The following is a 22,868-nucleotide window of genomic DNA, read 5'->3' as shown; positions in this document are numbered from 1 at the left end:
TGCAACAATTTCAACTTAAGGCGTTCTGTATTTGAGAATTACCTTTAACGATGATCATGAAAACCTTATAAATAACTGTAACCTTTCGTGCACATTTTTTTATCTGTCAACAAACACAACAAGGTTATGGTCTACTAATCCGTCATACAAAAGAAAATATAAGTTACGTTTACAAGCTCACAAAATGATATAATCATCAACGTGAAGTATAATTTAATTGAATTCATTTTTGCCTATGAATGTTTATTTTAAACACGGCTAAGTTGGCATACCTGATGACGAGGAACAGGTGACGTTTCCGGTTCCTGAATTAATCAAATCTCCCTCCTCAAGGCCGAATGTCAAACTGTTTTAGCTTGGACTAAAGCCAAAATGCTGGTCTTATTCATGTGTCAAGGCATTTCATTTGCACGTGCAAATTTCAATCTGAATTCAAACTAAAATTAGTGTACCTTCGTCATCTGTGTATAAAGAATTAATTGTTTGCGCTATTTTCGACCAGGGGTTTATAAATTATACTCTTCAAACGCGGATAAAAGAAGTACATCATTTTCATATTATTTTATAGGCATAGCCTAATTTTTTATACAAAATCAGACGTCGAAAAAATCAACGACAATATCACGAAGTAAATTCATTGTATAAAGAAAACTAAATAGTCTTCTTGTTTGTTTTTTTCCTTTTTTGCATAAGTTTACTCCCTATTGTGTCTTGTTGTTTTGCTGGTCAACATCTTTAAACATCTCACATATTCAGTTATTTATTTTTTTTGTTCCCTTCTTCTATATTTTTTTTTATAACATCTACTATTTTTAATATTAATCTTATCTTACTAATATTATAAATGTGAAAGTTTGTGTGTTTGTTTGTTTGTTTGTTTGTGTGTTTGAAGTTCAATCACGCATAAACCACTGGACGGATTGGGCTGATCTTTGGCATGATGATAGCTTACCTTCCCGATTAACATATAGGCATATTCTTATCTCAAAAGTCCTTTCGGGCTCCACCCCAGTGGCTCTGTAATTCCCCATGTTAACCTTATGAGTATTCATATTTAAAGGGAATTAAATAATTTAGTCAGCTGTTTCAACTAAAAAATTTGGTTCTATGATATGGAAAAGCATTTAAAAGTTATAAGATTTACCGACAGGGTGCAGCACTATATTTTTTTTTTCATTTATGAAAACAGCTAATTTGAACTAAGCAGCAACAAAAAAACGGTGATTCGCAATGAGAACTGTCAAAGTAGGATTGTTTATGGCTATGGTATTGTATTGTGCTATGGTAGATGTGTAACACTATAGAATACTGTAAATTTAAAAAAGCAAATTTTATCAAATTGTGTCCTCCCTTATTGCAAACACAAAGCTTGAGTATAACTGCAATAAGCATTTTATACTTATATTCCAACCCCATACGAAGGGCGGGTACTCTGCTAGTAGAATATATTACTAAGTAACGAACACATATGTATTGATGACTGGGTAAATAATAACCCTGTTTGAAGTATTGCTAACACTTTATACAATTAACCAAGCCAAACTGAAAGAAAGATATCGTTCACCAAAGCAATGGCATAAAATGTCACAGAAACAAAATCTAAGGGCGTAATAGCATTTATTGTATACCTTAGGAAACGGTGAGTGGCCTCGTTCACCTATGTCCTTTTTTAGTCAATAAATTAGCTGCAGCTGTTCCGATATAGATATGATGTCCGCTATAGCATCGAAAGGTCAATGGTTGGATATGTTTCATCAATGGTTGTGGCCAGTTTTATAATAAAAACAAAGTTAGTTCAATTGGCTCACCGGCAAACTGCGCTGACAAAAATTAACATTTCTGTGGGACTTTTTGACCAAGCCGAGCTGAAAAATGCGTATTGTAAACCATAGCATCATTTATCACATTAACTACAGAAACAAAACCTAAGGGCGATACAGAATTTTAGACTGTAACGCACTCGTTAAGCTGTTCAATCAACTATGTCCTTTTTTGTAAAAAAGATTGCATTCAGCAAGTCTATAGAGGATGACTACTTCTGTATCCAAAACTTATTATGTTGATTCTTCAAGATAGATTATTATCAAACCAAAGTATATATTTTCCAAAAAAACTTGGCTTATTCCAGACCATTCCCTTTCAAACTAAAATATCAGCTGACGTTGAAACGCACAAAATAATAAAAACGAAACGATAACTTAATAAGTAAAGAATTTGGTCCTTCGAACCGGATATTATTTTAATTGACTGAGTTATTTTCAAAACAATTTTGTATTGCTTATATATACCGTGTAGAACTTAATGATTATAGTTTTAGAGCACAGTACGACATCTAAAGCAATAGTTGTCATGTGTTGTGGTCTGAATTGCGCATGCGCCAGGGTGGATCGGCGCGCATAGATTAGTGGTCAGTAAGTTGTGAGAATGTGTGGCCGAACAGAGGCTACCCTCCGAGCCTACCTGAGTCGAACACTTGGCGTAGACGAGGACTCCTGGACCATCCAACCCTCCAACATCGGTGGCCGGGGGGTCTTCGCCACCCGGGACTTGAAACCTGGAAACCTAGTGTTCCATGACAGGCCGGTAGTCTGGGGTAAGTACCTACTTTCTTCTATTGCCTTGGATTTGAGTAGGAGCTATTTTCTTAATTGTTTATGAATCACAGCATTAGTGCTGAATAGGTTTTCATATCTTAAATTATTTTGTTGGTTTGTTGAAAAAACGTACAGAATACTACTTGGAGTTGAATAATTGCAAAACTTCAAGAGTACATTTTAAAATAAATGGTGTTAAAGTAATGTTTTATCATAAGGTAACATGTTTGAAAATAATTATGTAGTCTATTGATAAATCCAATTGAAATTACTATAAACTCTGTGTACAATAGGATTGCTAAGGTATTATATCATTAGCTCAGAATGGTTTTTAAATAAAAAAATACGCTTGTTTCAGAATAATAACATTTATTTTCCCTCAGTAAATACGACATGCCGTTCCTGAGTTTATATTATTATTTACAAGCTGCTATACCCGTGCTTTGCAACGGGAAGAAAATGTGACTGTAGAGAGCTATTAAAGTAATTCTGATGTGTGTTTTAAAATACGGCAAGTCTATGATTTAGTTTGAAAATATAAACTGATTTAAACGTGTAAACCTACTTACTTTCAAACTCCTACTTATTATGTTAATAGATCCATAAGAATATGACAACATACCTTAGTGTAGCAACAGCATCAATTTCTTCATATTGATGCTTCACGAATGACATGTTTTACCATAATTCTTCAACTTTAGTCAAGCCTCTTTACATGTAGCTTACTATATAAATTACAAAATGAAACTTTGAGCAATACTATAGAAAACGTATACAACCTTTCTTTAAAACCAAACATAACCCTCCTAAATCTACATAAAGCATCACAAACATCTTTTTCGAGTAAATAAACAAACACCAGTTCATTGTACTGACCAGCTGTGTCATTAACTAAATTAAATTAAACTTTGGAAGCATGCCGGGCGTAGCCCTTTGGAAATCAGCCTGTGGGGCAGAGCCCTTAGGAAATTCGTCCATATCAATACTTTTCGTCAAATCTACACATTCTAAGCTTCATTTTGATGTGACATATGCCTATATTTTTATTTGGCAAATGGCCTTAACCGTTTACATAAAATTTGATTGTATCACTTTAATAATATAATAGATTTTTATACTATTATTCTAATTAATTGTTGTTAAAAATGTTTGCATCTTCCACCCTAAACCATTTTTGGATACAAACAAATTATTTCAAATCGACGATACTGACCTAGTTTACGTTTGTTTTGTGTAGAAAAGCTTGTACAAAAAGGAAAATCTTTTGTTTATTCACACTAAAATATTTTTTTATCCACCATTTTAATTAAATACATCCAAACCATTAAAGGGATATATTGCAGTATTTATACGTTTGGTAGTTACAAAAATGTTTTTTACTACACTACACAGAATACTGTCTATCAAAATGATCTCGTCGTGAAAGGTAGAGTAGGTTAAATGATTCAACTTGCTTGCTTACAAATATACTTCATTTACATTTGGCAACATGCTTAGTTTCATGGTAAACAGTTTAAACTAAACATCACCTAATTGCCTTCCGTGTTACAACAAACATTAGCATTATTTATTTAGCGATAATTTATTTACATTGAAGATATGTAAAATGGTAAATGTCCCCCTTAAATTAGGGTATACATACACAAACTAACTACATCAGTTTTTAATAATGCTTTCTGTCAGCTGTTTTGTTTAGACTACCTACACTAACACAGTTGTTAAAGAAATAGCCTGCGTATAATTTTGCGATTTACATAAAACCATAGGATAAAACATACCCTGCAAGACAGTAGGCTACGAAGCCGATACCATTTGAGCTTACAAATAGCTTATTAACAGGAATGAGAATTAATTGTGACTTGATTGCATATTAGTTTTAGTATGCTATTGCAGTGACTACTGTATAAGAAATCAAAAGTTGTATGAAAATTGAACAAAATATTTGATTGATAAAATGCATTGCATCATGGCATAGACAAAAAGAATGAACTATAGACTGTCAGCTGTGCTATGGTTACCATGGTTATAGGTCGGCCACTTAGAAAAGAACCCGCGCGCTAATGCTATTAACATTAGCGCGCGGGTTCTTTTCTAAGTGGTCGACCTATACCATAAGTTCTGGTGCATTCCGCTGGGAGCGCCGTTTAGTTACGTAGCGCGTACGTAACTACATGGCGCTCCCAGCGGTGTGCGCTAGAACCTATGGTAACCGCAGCACAGCTGATGGTCTATATTTAATTCTTGTTGTCTATGATCATGGATACATAATGGCCCAAGAAGGTGCAATAGCAAACAACGCAAATCATCAAGTTTTCAAGTATGGGGATATAGTGTACTAGGTGAACCCGTGCGAATTCGCACGAATAAGTAATAAATTAGGATATTATAGCAACGTCGATAGAAGTTACGTCGTTGTATTGTTGGTCTTGAGCTCGATCGTTGGCTATATGCATTCTAAGTTCTTTTGCTGTGCATTAGGAATATTTTGCAGGACGGAACTAATCATGCTGAAAATGTGCGCGTATGGATTAAAATCAACCGAATGTTGAGTCAAAATGTGCATGAGTCCAGTGCTGCAAGAACCATTAGCTTTGTTTAGCATTCTTCCTTGAACAGCGGATTTGACGTCCGTAGATATAAATTTGGGTATATGTGGGATGCTCCCCTTCTGACGGTTAAAAGGTGTCAATTGAGTGATAAAATGTGCACCTTATACATGAAAGGCCCTCCACCGTTATGTTCTTCAATTTTAGCTCGAGTGCTGACCATTGCGAGCAGAGAGTTGTACGATCTAATGTTCTCTTTGTAGTTTCTGCTCAAATGATCTGGTTGTAATAGATTTCTTTGTTAGTGATAGATTCACTTTTCTTTTATGGCAGCAGAATAAAATCCTTCACCTCGTCCTCTTTGTTCTTCTTTAAAATGTAGCGCACCACATTTCTGACATTTTAATGCCATCTCGCCAAGTGAATGCTGCTGAATTCTAGTATTTGTCAGTGTAATTTTGTAAGTACACGTTGCCACTAACTGTTCCAGCTCCTCGTCTGGGCTCCTTACGTTTTGCATTGCTTGCCCTATGTTGACTCACCGTGTCCGACCGGCAATATTTCTTTGTCGTCGGGTCCTTGACATGTTTCAACGAAAATATAATGTAAAACTTTTCTAACGTAGTGTCCTATAGGTAACATTTCTTTGCCGGGTTTCTAATTATTTTTAAAAACATGCAAACTGTTTACATTTCAAAACCAAACAAAACAGCTGGGATTTAATTTTTGTTTAAACTGATGTATTGACATCTGTTTCAGAATATAATAACATTCAAATCAATCACAATGTTATCGTTATGGAAGGAACTTTGAGGGCAGCCCACGCCCTTAAAAAGACATATTTTGAAAATCTAAAGCCAGTTTGCACATCTACACACCTAGACGAACATTTTGGTATATAATATGTGGGGTTAAATCTTAAAACAAAAAAGCCGTATTGTTCACAAAGTTTCAAGTCGCGTATTAAATATATAGATGACTTTAAGTTGTGAGAGCTCTCCTTGCCTTAAAATTATATTATTTTTAGAAATTGGTTTACATTCAGTTTATGGTGTATTCTGAGCTGCTAGACAAAGACGTTTTTATATAACTCGTGAGCAAGTTAGACTTTACATCTTTGTAAATTAACTGCATAGCCATTAAAATAAAACATGGTTCATAAGAAATAGTATATTTCATTACTAGGACCGAAAGTGACATTTTCCGTCGCGCGCTCAAGTTTTTGTGTGTGGCGAAGCCGAACACAGGGAACATCAATTTCACGTGCGAGGCGAAGCCGAGTATGTGAGAGCTATTTTCACGTACGAGGCGAAGCCGAGGACGGGAATAATGGAGCAAGTGCCGGATAATAACTTTCGGTACGAGTTATGAACGATACTTTTCATCACGACGCAAAAATACACAAACACAGAATAGCAGACCTCAGTAATATTACAACTATTTTATTTCTCAATTACTGTAATTTGATTGACATAAAAAAATGAAATAACATTTTCTAAAAGGAAACCTACGTATATTTCTCAATACATTTTGTTTAAATATCAAAATAAAAGAATAAAACAACTTTGAACAATACATAGGCCTACAGCTGATTCAAATCATTAAATTAAACCATAACAAAACACTAGCGCGCGTAGTGAATAAATAGATAACTAATTGAGAGCGAGGGAAAGTAAATTTAGAGCGAGGGAAAATCAGCTGATCGATTTTCCCTCGCCCTAAATTAGAGCTTGGGAAACGACTACTTTCATTGATGTCAGCTGTTATCGAAAGTAGTTACTTTCGTTACGGAGTGATGAAAAAGAAATACCTCCGCTTCAGCAAATCTGCAGTAAATTTCTATTTGCCTGATTGGATTGTCACTATAATATTTCCTTAAACATGTCAGATTTAGTCACTATTTAAATAACATTGGGTTTAACGAGTACTTAGGTTGGTCGCTACCGGGAAGGTAATAAAGTGTGTTTTTTTACTAAAATGTTAATAGCTTAGTAAAAAATAAATAAATTTGCCAAGTTTGATCAAAATAAAAATCTATAAATCTGTAAACTGCGTCAATTTACTTATTTTCCATAAGAAACATAGCAATTTAAAATTATATCTAATTTTCTCCGAAACTAATAACCGTACACAAATACTTAAATAGGTATACTAAATTATTTGGTTTTCAAGCTCAACAAAACGGTTTAGAGAGAAATTGGGAAATGTTATGGTTTGAGGCCGAAAAACTAGAAAACCCACTATTCGACCGAGTTCATGAACCAGCATAATCGGACCATGGGAACGGGGGTTTATGGAGTAAAAATGTTGTTTTCCCATTTTTGACCCTAAAAACAATAAATTTTGCAATTTCTTTTGGAACCGTTTTGAAGAGGTTAAAATAGAAATAATGTAGTATATTGAAGCATTGTTGTATGCCTAACGGTCACGGAGAAAATAAAAAAATAGTGTAATAAAAAATGCCTATGTTATTCTTATGGAGAAAATGAAAACTGTTGTAGTTTACTTGTTTATGGATGTATATTGATAAAATTTGGCAAATTTATTTACTTCATCCTATACTATTGACCTTTCTTAAAAACACTTTTTACCTTTCCCGTAGCAGCAAACCTATGCACTCGTTAAATCTAATGTTACTGTATTCAAATTGGGAATAAATATGTGTTATTTATGGAAATATTTGAGTAAAAATTTAATCAGACAAGTTGAAATTCTTTTAGTCTGCAGGTTTGCTGCGGTGGGGGTATTTTAACTGGCTACAGGATTACGATATCAATGGTCCTTCTAGCAATAGCCAAAGCTATTATGGTGAGTTCATCTATTTAACCCAGGCTCTTATGGACGAAGCTTCAACGAGCTAAAGACCACGCTACTAGCCACGCTACTACTTTGAAACTAAAACTCAGATCAATAAATATAAAAACAGCAACAGATTTACACAGTTTATCACTTAAAGTGGTAACTCAACAAGACTGCATCAAACCCAACATAAACTTTTGTCAAGGCCAAAGACTAGATTTATCTAGTGTGTCCATCTTGCTAATCGTGCGGTTCAACTCTAATTTGGCATGTAAGTGGAATGCCAAGTGACGCCTAATACAATGCCAACGTCGGTTGTAAGATGTAAATGGCAGTGAACAGCTGATGTTTGACTATCGAGGGCAACGTCGTTTGTTCCCTGTTTCTGGCCCTTAAATCAGACCTGCGGCCGCCCTTTGCCAAAAAGCCTCCCAAGAAATCGGCAGACCATTAAACTTGATTAAACTCATCTTAACAATGGCTCGAGCTGGAATAGGAAAGATATTTCCAACTTGGCTGCAAATAGTGCACATGAATATGATTGAAAATGTTGATTGTTTTTATACTGTAGTGTCACATGTGCTTATTCTCTGCTATTTTTATTGAGAGAATTTACAAGTGCTAGTTATTTGCGTTATTTTAGGATTGATTTGAGTCGGCCTACCTTCTAGCTCTACAGACCCGTCTCCCTACAATATTAATATTGACAATTTTCCTTCGACATTCTGAGTATTTGTACAGCATTTTTTGGAATTTTTAATACAATAGGGGAAATATTAGAAAGTTAAGAATGTTTTGGGAAAAAGTTTTATTAAGGACTATTATAGGATACAGTAGAAATTTAAAAATTTAAATATCGTATAAAAAAATATTCCTGTTTAATGTAGTTTATCAATTCTTTTACAGTATTATACACCATATATACAGTAGATGGCATACACCATTCTTCCTTGATCGGCTGTTTGGCTGTAACTATATGGATTTATAACCAAATTGTGTGATTTCTAAAGGTTTGCACCATAATACCTCTTTAATAAAACGTAAATATCATAAAAACAAACCAGTAATGACTATGTACTCGACGTGCAATATGAGGTATAACATATAAATTATAAAATATGATATACCTTTACCAATACGTAATGTTTATATGCATGGGTATTCAATGCTTTCACATTGTGTAATTACATTCTGTAACCTCATCACAATATCAAACTATTTAATCAACGACGTAAATGTCTATCTGCAGATGACTGAAACATTGTTCTTAACCTGTGATTAAATTAACACCACAATAATTAACCATCTGATTTATAAAAACAAACATCCACAATTATTTTGTTGAGTCTATCGATCTTGTGAACTTACGTTGAAAATGTCCTCCGAATCAGAGTCTGAAGAGCCCGTGCACGCCAAGCCGGTCCAGAAGAAGTACCTCGAGGACGAAGTGACCTTCACCAACCTCCAACTGGCGATGATGATTCTCCTCGTAGGCCTGATGGGCTACGTGATCTACGAGTACGAGTACGTGCACGTCCAGGCGCTGAGGTTCTACGCGACCATGGGGGACCAGGACGCGCAGCACATCCTAGGTCAGCGATACTACACTGGAAGAGGAGTTATGAGAAACAAGACGACGGCGTTCTATTGGTTCAAGGAGGCCGCTAAGCAGGGTCACGGCCATGCTAGCTACAACCTAGGGGTGGCGCATATCCAGGGGTTCCATCGGCTGGAGCGCAAGGGGGAGGCGCATGAGTTGATCAAACACGCGGCCAAAGTAGGGGTGAAGGAGGCCGAGCACGTGCTGAAGACGGCATGCGCTGCTGGGGAGTGTGATCGTTGAAGAATTGTACTGTTTGAAAGTGAAGAAAAAAATGCTTCATTGATTTGTTTTAACAGTTCGGACAACCACCTTTGTTTAAGAGTATTTTCCTCTTGATTTGCATACTTAGCTGGAAATATTTGTGAAACATCTGAGGATTGTGAGTTCATTTTGGCTAATACATTTAGTTTTTGAATCTGGAGCTGAGTTTTGTTCATTCTAAGTGCGGATAACACCACCTTCTGTAAATTAAATTTATTATCATACCTTCTGAATGACTATACTTTGTTCTTAAAACAATGAGCTATTACAATAGGTTATTAACCACTTAAGTCATCTTTAAGAGGCAAATATTGTCGCACCGACTCATAGGAAGCTTACTCTTGTGGTTAGGCCACAACTTTGACAAACTACACCAATGAAAAAGCTTTTCATCATTAGCGGTAGGTTTGGTATAGGCCACCACTTAACTGATTGCATCAGGGAAATATATTTTAGGTTGCAAACCTACTTTGTGATTGAGGGAAATACTCTAACATAAAAAGTTTACCTAAAAAATATTCCATAAATTTAATTTTCATCCACTTAATTGCAGTAGCAGTAGCCTATACTATCCAGTAGATTTACTACTAAACATGTATAATTTTTCTGATGTTTATACGACTCTAAAAATCCCTATACATTAAGAGATGATAATATTTGAAGGGTTATGTTTGTCCCAAGCGTTACAAATAATTTTAAGTGTTAGCCTAAAATTAAATCATGACTTTGGTAGGCTAATACAACCTCACTGGTGTGAAAAATTTCTAACTTGAAAGAGCAATATTTTACTGACGCTGCCATCTGTTATAAAGTGTTAATTGTCTTATGATTGTTCAGTTTAAACGCCCCATATCCACTAGAAGACTAAGCAATTGAGCAGACAGCCAAGTTTAAGGCGCTCTTGATGGTCGTGTTGATAGGTAGGTGCCAAAAAGTTAAAGCCAGTTGGTTGGATTTGGCACAAAATTTGCCAGGAAATGGAAAGGTCAATGAGGTTGCACCAGGAGACTTAGCATCTCACACATAGAGGTTTAATTTGTAAAAGTGAGAATCTTTTTGATACAGTTTTTTATCAGAATTTTACAATACAAATACAAACAGTACCCATCATTATTGGAAAGCACCATAATGATTTCCCCCCTACAATATTAAGTTAATCAATTGTTAGTAGTTAAAGTGTGAGATTCATTTTAATTAATTCAATGGGTATTTTTGAGTTTCATGCATTGGTAAGTTAGAAACTGTAATTATTGTTTTAGCTTTATGTTAATCGCAAACTACAACAGTGGAATGCATTGTACAACAATTGGCAAAAACTAATGGCCAAAAATCATCAGACTTTAGATAGATTTATCAAACTCAGTGAATTTTTTGATTAAAATTTATGTAGCAGGTCAGTAGGACACAGATCGAGATAACTAGTTGGTTAGGATTAGCCACTTGGATGAATTTATATACAGGGTTAATAAAAAGTCTGGAGACCCCCTTTCAATTTTTTACGGCTCACACTAGAAAAACTAAACTCTGCACACCTTTATGGCATGTTATGAAGTACTTTTTGGGCATAAGCGCTGCTTCGTGTACATCTCCAAGATGGGGGATTTCAGGGGAAGCTCAAAAATTTCAAACGGTAAGACCCCTCATTTTGAAGATCCTGATAAAAGAAACCCATCAACGCAAACTAGGAGTCTCTATCTCAACCCAGTAAAAAATGGCAGTCAATTGAAATTCTCAGAAGTGAAATTTAACTTACAGCTTTCCAAGTCTGTGACCTCCTGAAAATTTTGTACGGCTCACAGTAGAAAAACTAAACTCTGCACACCTTTATGGCGTCCTTTGTTTGAATTTCATTGTTGGTGATGGTGAGTTAATTTTGCTCAAAGGTTTATTATTGCGGACGTTACAATACAACCCCCCCCCCCAAAAAAAAACAAAAAAAAACTACTTTATAAAGTACTTTTTGAGCCTGATTGCTACTTGGTTCGCAAACCTATTGGGGATTTCGGAGGAAACTCAAAATTTTGAATGCTAAGCCCATCGAGTGACCCCTCATTTCGAAGGTCATGATAAATGAAAACTAACAACGCAAAGAATCGCTGCCTTTCTAACTATCAGTGTTATTCAGGTCCCAGAGCCAAGCCAGATGAGCCCATGTGCAGTTCCTGTGGAAGGCGGGGGCGTGTCGCCGCTTGCCCCGCTGGATGTCCCCTGCCTGTCTGCAGCCCCATCTGTGCTGCATCTCCTCTTCACATAGAGGAGTGTCGCCTAGCCAGTTCCAACATAGACCTTCCTACTGGCTGTTGGCGTCTAGATCTTGTAGGGATTGTGACTCCCTTAAGATGCCTATTCCTAACTCCAGAGGACAGGGAAGTTGTTCAGTGTCTTCAAGGAAATACTGGGAAGATCCATGGTGTTGAGGTTAGGTTTCCATATTTTTATACCCAACTGATAAGTAAGTATTCAATTACTTCTTACACTATACGTTGTGTAAACCTGGTTATTTGACCTAGGTGTAGGGAAAGGACAGTTACTTTGACTTTTTGCCAATATATCTAAAGTTTTATTATTAAATTATCTCCCTTAATTACACATCTTTTAACTTATTATTGACATTTTAAATTTCAATTTTGAAGTTGCGAAAATACTAATTATTAAATTTAAATATCTTTATATTAAACTCTTCTTTATATTAAATCGCAAATCCTTTCATCTTCAGTTTTTTCACTCACAATAAATCATTAGCAAAACTAAGTCAGCTGTTATAAACTTTAGAAATATTGCTGTGCCTTATCAATACAGTATTTTGAAATATTAAAGAAACTATATCCATAGGTACTATAAAAAATTTCAAACAAATAATTTAGCATTAAAGACAGCAGACAAAACTAATATGATTATCAAAGCATCAAGGACTAAAAAATGTAATAGCAAATACAGAATATGTTTCATTGCATCTCTGATTCTACTATACAAAAATATCAACAAACAACTTAATATACAAACCAGTTCTTTTAATCATTTCCATCGTCCATTGCCTTTACATTTTCACACTTACCATTAGGAAAACATAGTAACAGATATTTCATTTATTTTAGAAACAAAAGAACACTGTGTACTGCTTAGTTTTATGATATTTTCCTTGGTTTAATTTAATCAGTGGTGTGGCAAAACACAAACAATAAATTTATCAAATAAAGTAAAATTTGAACTGAAAGCTATGTTAAGATAAAATAAGAGTATTTTGTATTACCGCACATATACAACAGATTTTAGAAAACAAAAATCAAAGACAATTTAGTTATTGATGGTATTTTTTAGTTTAATTTAAGCATAGGTTTAGCAAAACACAATAACTTAATTTACCTAAATATACATATAAAAAACAATGTGATGTGCAAATTATAGTTATAATCTAACACATGTGAAGCAGTTTGAATTTATTTAAAGTAGCCTCCAAATTCATACAAAACATCTATACATTGTAATTTTCATACTGTTTCCATGAAAACATATCAATAACATTATTTTAACTTAAGATTAAGATTAATAACTTAAGACGCTTTATCTACGCTTTAATGACGCTTTCATTGACATAGTTTTAGAATAAATAATCCATGATAAAATGTTAGATCAAAATAAACCTACCTCATATTTATGGAAAATATTATTTCTTTGTATCAGCTGTCTGAAATTGTGAAATATGCAGTTTAGCAGTTCTTCTTGTTTATATTTAAATGTCAAAGCAAATGTAAACAAACATTGTTAGTGTTCTCATCACAGCCATGGAGACCAATCAATATTTACTTTTAAAATGTTCACCTAAGAACTTTTAAAACCAAAGGGGCAAAAGTCTACGGTCAGTATCGAAATGTGAATAGTCCTATAATGGTCCTTGGTATGGTAACTATATTTTTGTAAAATGTAAGCCCAGTTAGTTCAGTAGTTTTTGCACCTATTAGTAATACACATACAGACAGACACCATTAGATTTTTATATAATAGTATAGGTATAGATATAGAAGTATAGATGTATAGAGGTGAAAAAATGTTGTCCTTTGTTTGTTATGGAGAGCTCTAGGAGATAGAATTCGTTATATCATGGAAAATGTTATATTTATGTTTATTTTCGTTATATCAAGGTTAGACAGTTTTTAATTGAGCCACGACAGAATTGCTGATGAAAATTAGTTATTTAAGTCAAATACCCCCAACTTTTTAACCAAGTCAAGCAGATTTGATAGGTAGACCTAATGGATCGCCCGGAATTTTACCCCATGAACCTTAATTTTGTTTACGATAATTTCTCATAAATTTGTTACTAAAAAAATAAGGTGAATATTTTGAACAAATATAGCGTACAAAAATTAATAGATATTAAGTGGAATTTTCAGTACCGTTTATTTGAAATGTGTATTTGTATTCCTTAAAATTGTGATCTTACAATCCTGTCTCTGTTAAAGGTTGATTTGATGAAGCACCACATGAAAGGCAAGTTGAAGCGAGAAGACGAGGAGTGGATGCGTCAGTGTTGCTGTGTCATGGACACAAACTCTTTCGAGTTTCTTCGAGTGTTTGAGGACGGCGCTCAAACCAGCCTTCGAGGCCTGTACCCTCTGGCATCCATAATGAACAACGAGTGCAGTCCTAACACATGCCATGTTTATGACGCTAATGGAATTATGAAGGTATTAGAAGTGGCTTTCTATTCCATATTCTAGTTTTTTATAAAGTGTTTAATATTTTCTTCCCCTATACAAAGTATATGGAGAAAGTATTGTTAGTGTCAACATTTTTGAGTTTGGGTTTTGAGTTTAAAAATAGTTGTTTAGCCTCCGGATTATACTTAAAATGCTTTAAATTTTATTATACTTAAAATGGTTTACAATACCTGCATATAGTAATCTGAAACTGAATCGGCGAGCACTCTGGACGTAGGTACCGTGAGTGTAGATGTACTGAGCTATAGACTACACCTGTTAGTAGTCCATAATATTGATGAATTTTTTTATGAGGGTACTAATCTACGATCTTTAAATGTGGTTTCTCACTTTTTCAGAATTTAATTTTTCAACTGTGATCATATCATAAAACCCATTAAATAACAAAAATTGGATTTTCACAGAAACAGCTTGAAAGGTTATGACAAAAATTTATTTATTATACTATGGTCTAGTCTTTTTGAGTCTAAACAAAATATGGTACAACATACAATCCCTAATGCTGTTAGAACTACAATTCATTATTATTAATTTTTTTTATAACAAAAAATATCTTAGTTACTTCCACCACTTACTCATGAAACAAATTTTTGGAAGAATGAATGTAATTTTTGAACCTCCCATACAAAAAAGTTTTGGAGAATGCAGAAAGAGAGAAGAAGAGAAAATATTTAACAATAACAGAAACGAGAAATGCTTCTTTTACCCCACTAGTCACGTCTGTGGACGGAATGCTAGGCAAAAAGTTTCAGACCTTGCTCAGAGCAATGGCAGAACGCCTAACAGAAAAATGGAAGAAACCATACAGTTTAGTGATGAACTGGATAAGGGTAAAAACCATCTGTGCGACGTTAAGGTCCAGCAGCATGTGTCTAAGGAGGACAAGGAAGAAGTGGAGGACTCTTAGAGAGTTTGAAGATGGGGCTGGAGTACCAGCTTTTTATTAATTTAAACAGCAAATGTTTTATTATTTTTCCATGTCAAAATTGTACTATAACTTATAATATTAAAGTGTTTTGGTTCTGCTTAAAAATGTATGTGTCAGTTTACGCTTTTCATTGTGGTAACTCAATAGTCAAAGCTTTTACTTCTAAATATGTGTCTCGTATGTTTACTTCAGTTTTCCTTCATGAAATCATTAATGTTTGCAGGTAGTGGCAGCCAGGGCTATTACCAAAGGAGAAGAAGTTACAACTTCTTACAGTGTTCTGCTGTGGAGCACAAACATCCGCAGGATAAACCTGGCCAAGACAAAACACTTTCTTTGTAGATGTTCTCGCTGTTTGGACCCCACAGTGAGTCAATATTATACTTAAACAGTAACTTTAATATATACTATGGTTAAACTGTATAATACAATAAGGTCATCTTAAAAGCAGTAGAACCGCTATGAATTCAGGGGATCCCCCAGAGTGAGAGTTATTTTCTTTGGGTCCTTATAAGCTATGTTTGTATACATTGAAACAAATAAACCTTATTTTACCATTATGAGTCTAGTTTAAGGCCATAAAATGTATCTAAAAGCTTTGTCTGTTTATTCTTTTGCTCTTTGTAAATCGTCTCAGCTGCTGAGTGGCCCATCTCTGGAATGCCGAATACTTGGCCAAGTCCAAGTCCTTCTAGTAGGCATTTTCGCCAGTACTGCAGAGAAAACAGTACAGTAGTAGTCTTTCATTGACTACATACCATAACGTTATGGTATATATAGTCAATGGTCTTTAAGTAAGCATATTGTCAAATGACAATAGCTAACAACAACAGATTTAACAGAAATGTTGTATTCCAACATGAAATAATTTTTGATTACATGGTAGTATTATGTAGAAAACTAATATTTAAAACATATAGTTATAGAGTAACCATATTGTTATGAGAATAAGAGAAAACCATATCAAACACTGGTATTAATCATTCTCATTTATGAGAGTGTATGTATGAACTTTGCAGAGAGCAAAAAGATCTAAGAATTGAGGTAAATTCTCTTTTCTAGAAGTTTTGAGGTTTTATTTCAGAGTAACCCCTTAAAGTTTGTGAGAAGAGTTGAAAATTGAATACATCAATGTCCTTTGTTATCAAAATATTACTAAGTGTAAAATATTAGTTTAGGATACCATTGCTATTTTAACTGATATAATGTAATTTTGTTAAAATTATTTTTGTATGTAATATGAACTAAAATTTTAAATTTAGCATTCCTTAAGGTCTTAATTCAATTTTGTTCTTCTAATTCTAATTCTTAAATATTAGTACTAAATTCAATTTATAATACGTAGGCTACTTTTCTTCTCCTTTTTTGTGTTTTTGTTACTGACTGGAAATATCTCCATCCCAAGTTTCTCTCAATTCTCACATAATTTTACTGTGATTCAACAGGAGTTTGGTTCAATGCTATCCTGTCTGCCTTGTACCGATGTTCAGTGTCGAGGTCTGCTCCTCCCGGGGAACCCTCTGAAACCGAATTCTCCTTGGTTTTGTGGCTCTTGCTCTATGGAGGTTGGTAAATAAATTTAAAAAAAAATTATAGTTATATCGTTAAATGAATTTACTTATTAAAAGGCAATTACTTAAGGATGTCACCAGTGGTGTGGACGTAATATGTCCAGTGTGAGAACTGAGATGTGTTTTCTAACAATTAAATTTACCATTAGTGATATTTCGCTCAAGCTACACTCCAGCTGTGAAGTTATCTAAGTTTTCACTATCAAAACACGGTTGAGTATTTACTTCTGTCTCTTAATCTCGGGTACGTAAAAGTTAACAAACTTTGAGAGGCTGCTATTTCCAAACGAATCGTCCTTTTTACAGGCGGATTTGCGGCTATGTGTTTCTCTAACAAAGACCTTGAAAATGAGGAAATTCAACCTATATGCTTACATTTATGATTTTTGAGACTTCCGGCTCCACAGTATGTCCCCCCAAATCGAACAAATATGGTTTAAATGACCAAAAAGTCAGTAACTACACTGAGGGTGTAATTCTAGAGTTTCTTTGTTTTGCCTTAATTAATAAGAAAAATATTAAAGCGTTGTCAGACTTTTTGAAGACCTGGTATAGGATTAATGGAAAAAGTAGACTAGGAACTCTGTTACCCCGTTGTCCTCTTTCCTTAGAACATGCCCAGCCCATCTCTTCCTCCTGTTTAAACGTCCTCCTTTGCCTCAGCCACAACGTCCACGTCCAAATATAACCATCTCAACTATCAATGTGTACACAATATACATATGAATTGCTACCTTACTATTTTTAAAATCCACTTGCAGGTATCAGCCAAGCAGGCCGCCCAGTTACAGGCCGCCCAGGGTGGCTTGGTACAGACCCTCAGCTTGTCAGAACCACCCTCAGTAGCCCAGTTCCTCACTGACAGCTCACTCCCTCCTCAGAGCCAAGTCATAGTGCAGCTGAAGCTAGGGTTGGTTTGGCAGCTTGGCCACAAGCCTACCTTCACTTGGCCAGGTTTGTATTTATATTTGTCTTGTTATTTTCTTAGTTATTTTATTTTTTAGTTTGATAATTGGCCGATGTATGGCTTATGGGTTGACATAAGTTCTTGGAAGCCATCCCTACTAATCATCGTGTAGCTTAAGTCAACTGGAGAAAGAATTTAAAATTGTTATTCAATCAGTCAATCTACTGCTTATATCTGTTCACACCAACTGATCCATTGGGTGTAGGACAAGGAATCACACTTATCCACTTATCCCACTCTTGACAAATAAAACCTTTCTCAAGCTGTACATGCTTGTCTAAAATTAGAGGAATAAAAATCATATAACATTTTCTAGAACTCTCAGAAGATCTGCTGGACCTGAAAGTCAGATGCTGTAGAGACATTCTACATTTGTTAGAACTGCTTAATCTTGGAGAATGTCGCACTAAAGGTGAGGAGAAGAAAAGTTTAACTAAGTTAATTTATTGTTAATATAGTTGGCATCTGAGTGAAGAAAAGTGGGCAAAGAATATGACACTTAATTAATTACTCTGTTCCCTTTGAAAAGTAAAATGGTTTGCTATTGAAAAGAGCTCAATAGTGAAATGACCAATAAGTAAAGATATGGATTCAGATGAAATCTTTGTGTCAGCAACGGCGTTGGAATGCTTCATTTGGGGGTTTACAAGATTTAATTATACATTTAAGAATGCTGACTAAAAATTTTGGATTTGATATATTAATAATTAGTAACTTTTTCAGGACTTATTCTAATGGAACTACATGCTGCGCTGAGTGAAAAATATCGAAGATTAAAAAACTGTAATCAACAATGCCAGGTGTGTAAATACACCCAATAGTGTTGTACTGTAATTAAACAGTTAATACAACTGTATTCTTCATTTTCTCATAAAGTTTTGCATATCCGTGTACCTGCTGCAGAAGGAGTGATATTAATTTAATCCGGAAGAAATTAAAAGGATAAATTTATCCTTGAAATGTGCAGTTATTAAGATCAAGTGTACTACAGTAATAGTTTCACGACTCTGAACATCTAAGAACTGATGGGATTGGATTAGAGGAATTAAATGTAAATAACGCTGATACAATAGCGCATGTTTAGGAAAAATTAGTTAAAGATGTGTGTTAAAGTAATTAGGTGATACTGATATGTCCCTGAATAAGATCAACTATAGTTCGGCCACTTAGAAAGCAACCTACGCGCTAACTAATGCTAGAGGAGGTCGCTTTCTAAGCGGCCAAACTATAATTCTATAACCATACTCAAGGAAAGCTGGGTCAACAATTTGTAATAAAACCTGTCAAAGGCTTTTACACAAATGAAAAAATTAACAAAATCAAATTTTGTTAGCGTTGTTTATTGCTATAACTAATAAAATAAATACAGCTTGAAAAATAAATATTAGCTTTTAAATGAATATTTTGTTTGCAGGACATCAAAGATGAAGCAAAGTCAGTATTGAACGCTGCAATTTTCATTTTGGGACATGATGCAGCAGCACAGAAAGATTTGAAAATAAGATTGGAAGAGATGTCTCAAATGGCATAGGTTTCACCAGTCTATTCCGTGATACATTCCTGTGGTGCAATGTATATATACATCAGAGTAAAACGTCTAACTGAAAACTGAAACTGTCGCTTTCCTTGACCTCACTATTGCAAGGATGTATATGACTGTAATGGACTTCTCTAACGTTACTCCGTTCAAAAAATTTAGGCTGTTTTCTGGGAAGATTTACAGGGTGTTAATAGAAAACTTTACAACTTTAAGAAACCCCAAAACTTTTATAACAATCAAAGTCTAGGAAATCATTTCAAGTTTTGGTACATAATAAAGGAATTTACCTAACTTCAATTTACAATTATTTGAACGCAAATAAGTCTTCGGACCAATCACAAACCATAAAAAGAGTCAATTTATTTCAGCAAAGTTTAAATTTGAAGTTTATAAGCACGGAATCAAAGCAATTTCAGGATTCTGTATACGGTAGTGGTTTAGTGTGCTACTCTTCTGCCGCACATCTCATGGACTGTTCACAAATATTGGTTGAACACGACACACATCTTCCTCGCTAACTCGGGGTTGGCTGTTCCCTTTCTTGTGATGGATGGAAACTGACCTTTATTCATTCAAACTTATAATAACTAGAACCAAGCCCTAATTGTAGGACTTAAAGGAGGATTTCTATTGTATCTTGGCCAAAAACTCCGTTGAACAACATCATTCTTAGTTTCAAAGAACCTCTCCACACACACTGAGCTTTGATAGGACCTTCCATTTCATAAGAAAGTATTAAAAGAAAAGTATTGTGATTCTAACGAGACTCATCAAATTATTTGTTATTGTTTACCAAGCAACATTAAAATCAGCTGATAAAACTGCTACACTGATTTAAACTTGTTGAGCCTTCATGTGGAGTTTTTATAAAACTTTTATAAGTTACCTGATGGTGGGATGAACTTGAATGAGTTCACAAACAAGCGAGGAGATCGGGTCTTGGGAATGGGGTATTATGAGGGGGGGTAAAAATTATGTTATGGGGTAAAAATAGGTTTTTCTAATTTTTGACCCTCAAAATATAAAATTTTCCAATTTATCTCTAAACCATTTTGAAGAACTTAAAAAAACAAAGAATTAAGTATATTGAAATTTTTTGTAGAAAAATTGGTTACGGATTTTTTTTTTTTATTATTAAAAATTCCTATGTTATTCTTATGGAAAATGAGTAAAGGGTTGTAGTTTGCTTGTTCATAAAGATAATTTGATCAAACTCAAACAAATTATTTTACCCTTCCCTTTTCCCTTTATTGCGCTTCCTGTAGCATCAAACCTGGGTACAGTACTCGTTAAACATGATATCATATAAATAGATTTAAGTGAAAATCCAACCAGGCAAATGGAAATTCGTTCAGTCTGCAAGTTTGCTACAACAGGGGTATTTTCATAAACAGTAAGTTGTATTTGTAATAAAAATGAATACAAAAATTAATACCCCCGCCGCAGCAAACCTGCAGACTAAGCGAATTTCCATTTGACTGATTGGATTTACACTGAAATGTCTACTTAAAAATATAACATTTATTCTTGATTTAAATAGAATTAGTTTAACAAGTACTTAGGTTTGCTGCATCAGGGAGGGTAAAACTGTTTTTTTTTGTAAAATGTGAATAGTTAGTAAGAAATAAAAACATTTTCCAAATTTGATCAAAATATGTTCACAAACAAGCAAACTACAACAACAGTTTACTTATTCTCCATAAGAATAACATGGGAATTTTAAATTTACAATTTTTTGGAATTTTCTCCGTAACCATTAGGCGCATAATAACGCTTCAATATACTAAATTATTTGTTTTTTAAGCTCTACAAAATGGTTTGGAAAGAAATTGCTAAATTTTATGTTTTTTTGGGTCAAAAATGGGAAAAACCTATTTTTACCCCATAAAACCCCCCGTAAACCCCCGTTCCCATGGTCCGATCATGCTGGATCGCGAACTCGTTCGAATAAACGTACGTTTACACGTTTGTACCAAATTTCATCAAAATCGGATCATTTTTGCTCGAGTTATCGCGCTGACGGACACATATATATATATATATAAATATACATATATATATGAATTTGAACGGATGGTGTTTTTGGCCTCTAGGGACCTCAAAACGAAAAAAAATTCGGTCCCGGGTCCAGGTCTTACCATGAGTACTACGGTAATAGCTTATTCCCTATATGGGAAATTCGCTAAAACCAAATTAAAGTAATCAATTGCTCCAAATAATGTCAAGAGCTTAAGCGTTTGGAAAAATGTTGTTTTAATAGCAACTGATGAAACAAATAGCACCTTTTGACCTTCCATGTGTTTCTTACGAGTACTGGGAGACCGATCTTTGCTCGGATTTAATAAAACATTTATTATAAACATAAGTTAATTATTGAATCGAAACATTTGCAAACTTTCTCATTGCCCAGTAAGTAGCATTTGGATAATTTTATTGTTTATCTTTACAGTTTCAGCATTAAGGACAGCAAGGATTGCACAGTATTTCAAATTTTTTGAATATTTTCCGCTAATACTTATTCAAATGCAAAATACTTATTCAATAAAATATCTCTAATCAGGCGATGTAGCGACTTTAAAGGTTTGAGGGATTTCCGACTTCACTGCGCTGACGTCGAGCTCTCGAGCAGCGATTCGTCGACCATCCTGCTCAAAATGATCAGCCTGTTGTTCATCATATTGCCCGGCCATACGGTCTGAAATTATTTCAATACTTTCATTCTTCGATGCATGGCTTGGCTGAGGTTCTGATACATTAGGTGAGATGTAAGAGCTAGTTGGATCTAGTTTGGTTGTGAACGAATTGGTAAAATTTGTTCCTCGATGATTGATTCTAGCTTCTCTCCCTTGCAAATTCTGTAAATATTTTCGCTCTGGAAGTCTTACGCGTTTCATTTTTAATCTTAAAAATTAACGTTGAAAACATTTAACACTATATGTGCCTACTAAACTAACTTAATACAACTATTGTTTTAAATGTTTATCTAACCAATGCAGTTATTTTTGTTTACACAACAAATTAAATTATGTCAATAAAAGTAACCTGAAACAGCTGTTTTGTTAACACTGCCACTACAAAAAGGGTTTGACGATAACATGGGTACTTTCAAGGGCTGCGGAAAAATGGATTTTTCCCAGCATTTGTGACCAACTCTAGTCGATTTCTAATGGCCAAATACCCCTTATTCAAAAAAAAAATTAAAAAATTCTCAGACGAAATAAAAGTTTACCCCTACACGCTTGTTTTAGAGTATAGAATTATACTTTTATGGAAGACACTACAGTAATTTATGTGCATATACAGGGTACCCATGCAAAGTGTTTGAGGTTTGGTTAAACGTT

General features: G+C 34.4%; 1 protein-coding gene across 1 annotated transcript; it reads left to right on the top strand.

Moving 5' to 3' along the window:
• The first annotated feature begins 2,389 nt into the window (after positions 1 to 2,389).
• Positions 2,390 to 20,206, top strand: LOC129001529 (SET domain-containing protein SmydA-8-like). Its single transcript, XM_054428853.1, has 9 exons — positions 2,390 to 2,593; positions 11,929 to 12,221; positions 14,264 to 14,488; positions 15,673 to 15,816; positions 16,895 to 17,014; positions 17,782 to 17,974; positions 18,304 to 18,399; positions 18,711 to 18,787; positions 19,402 to 20,206. Exons 1-9 carry the CDS (start codon positions 2,425 to 2,427, stop codon positions 19,516 to 19,518), a joined length of 1,434 nt encoding a protein of 477 aa, XP_054284828.1. The 5' UTR covers positions 2,390 to 2,424; the 3' UTR covers positions 19,519 to 20,206.
• The last annotated feature ends 2,662 nt before the right edge of the window (positions 20,207 to 22,868 follow it).

Source organism: Macrosteles quadrilineatus, unplaced genomic scaffold (genome assembly GCF_028750875.1).
Source record: "Macrosteles quadrilineatus isolate MER2022 unplaced genomic scaffold, UCM_ALF_1.0 Scaffold_8__2_contigs__length_117827958, whole genome shotgun sequence".
NCBI lineage: Eukaryota > Metazoa > Arthropoda > Insecta > Hemiptera > Cicadellidae > Macrosteles > Macrosteles quadrilineatus.
Note: the sequence above shows the minus strand (reverse complement) of the source record. Positions and strands in the feature narration are given on the sequence as shown.

Bases quoted from the DNA above. Each gene is read 5' to 3' on its own strand.
- LOC129001529 (XM_054428853.1), top strand. From the start codon at position 2,425: ATGTGTGGCCGAACAGAGGCTACCCTCCGAGCCTACCTGAGTCGAACA. The intron at 17,975-18,303 runs GTTTGTATTTAT...AACATTTTCTAG, and splicing joins GCCTACCTTCACTTGGCCAG to AACTCTCAGAAGATCTGCTG. The intron at 18,788-19,401 runs GTGTGTAAATAC...TTTTGTTTGCAG, and splicing joins ACTGTAATCAACAATGCCAG to GACATCAAAGATGAAGCAAA.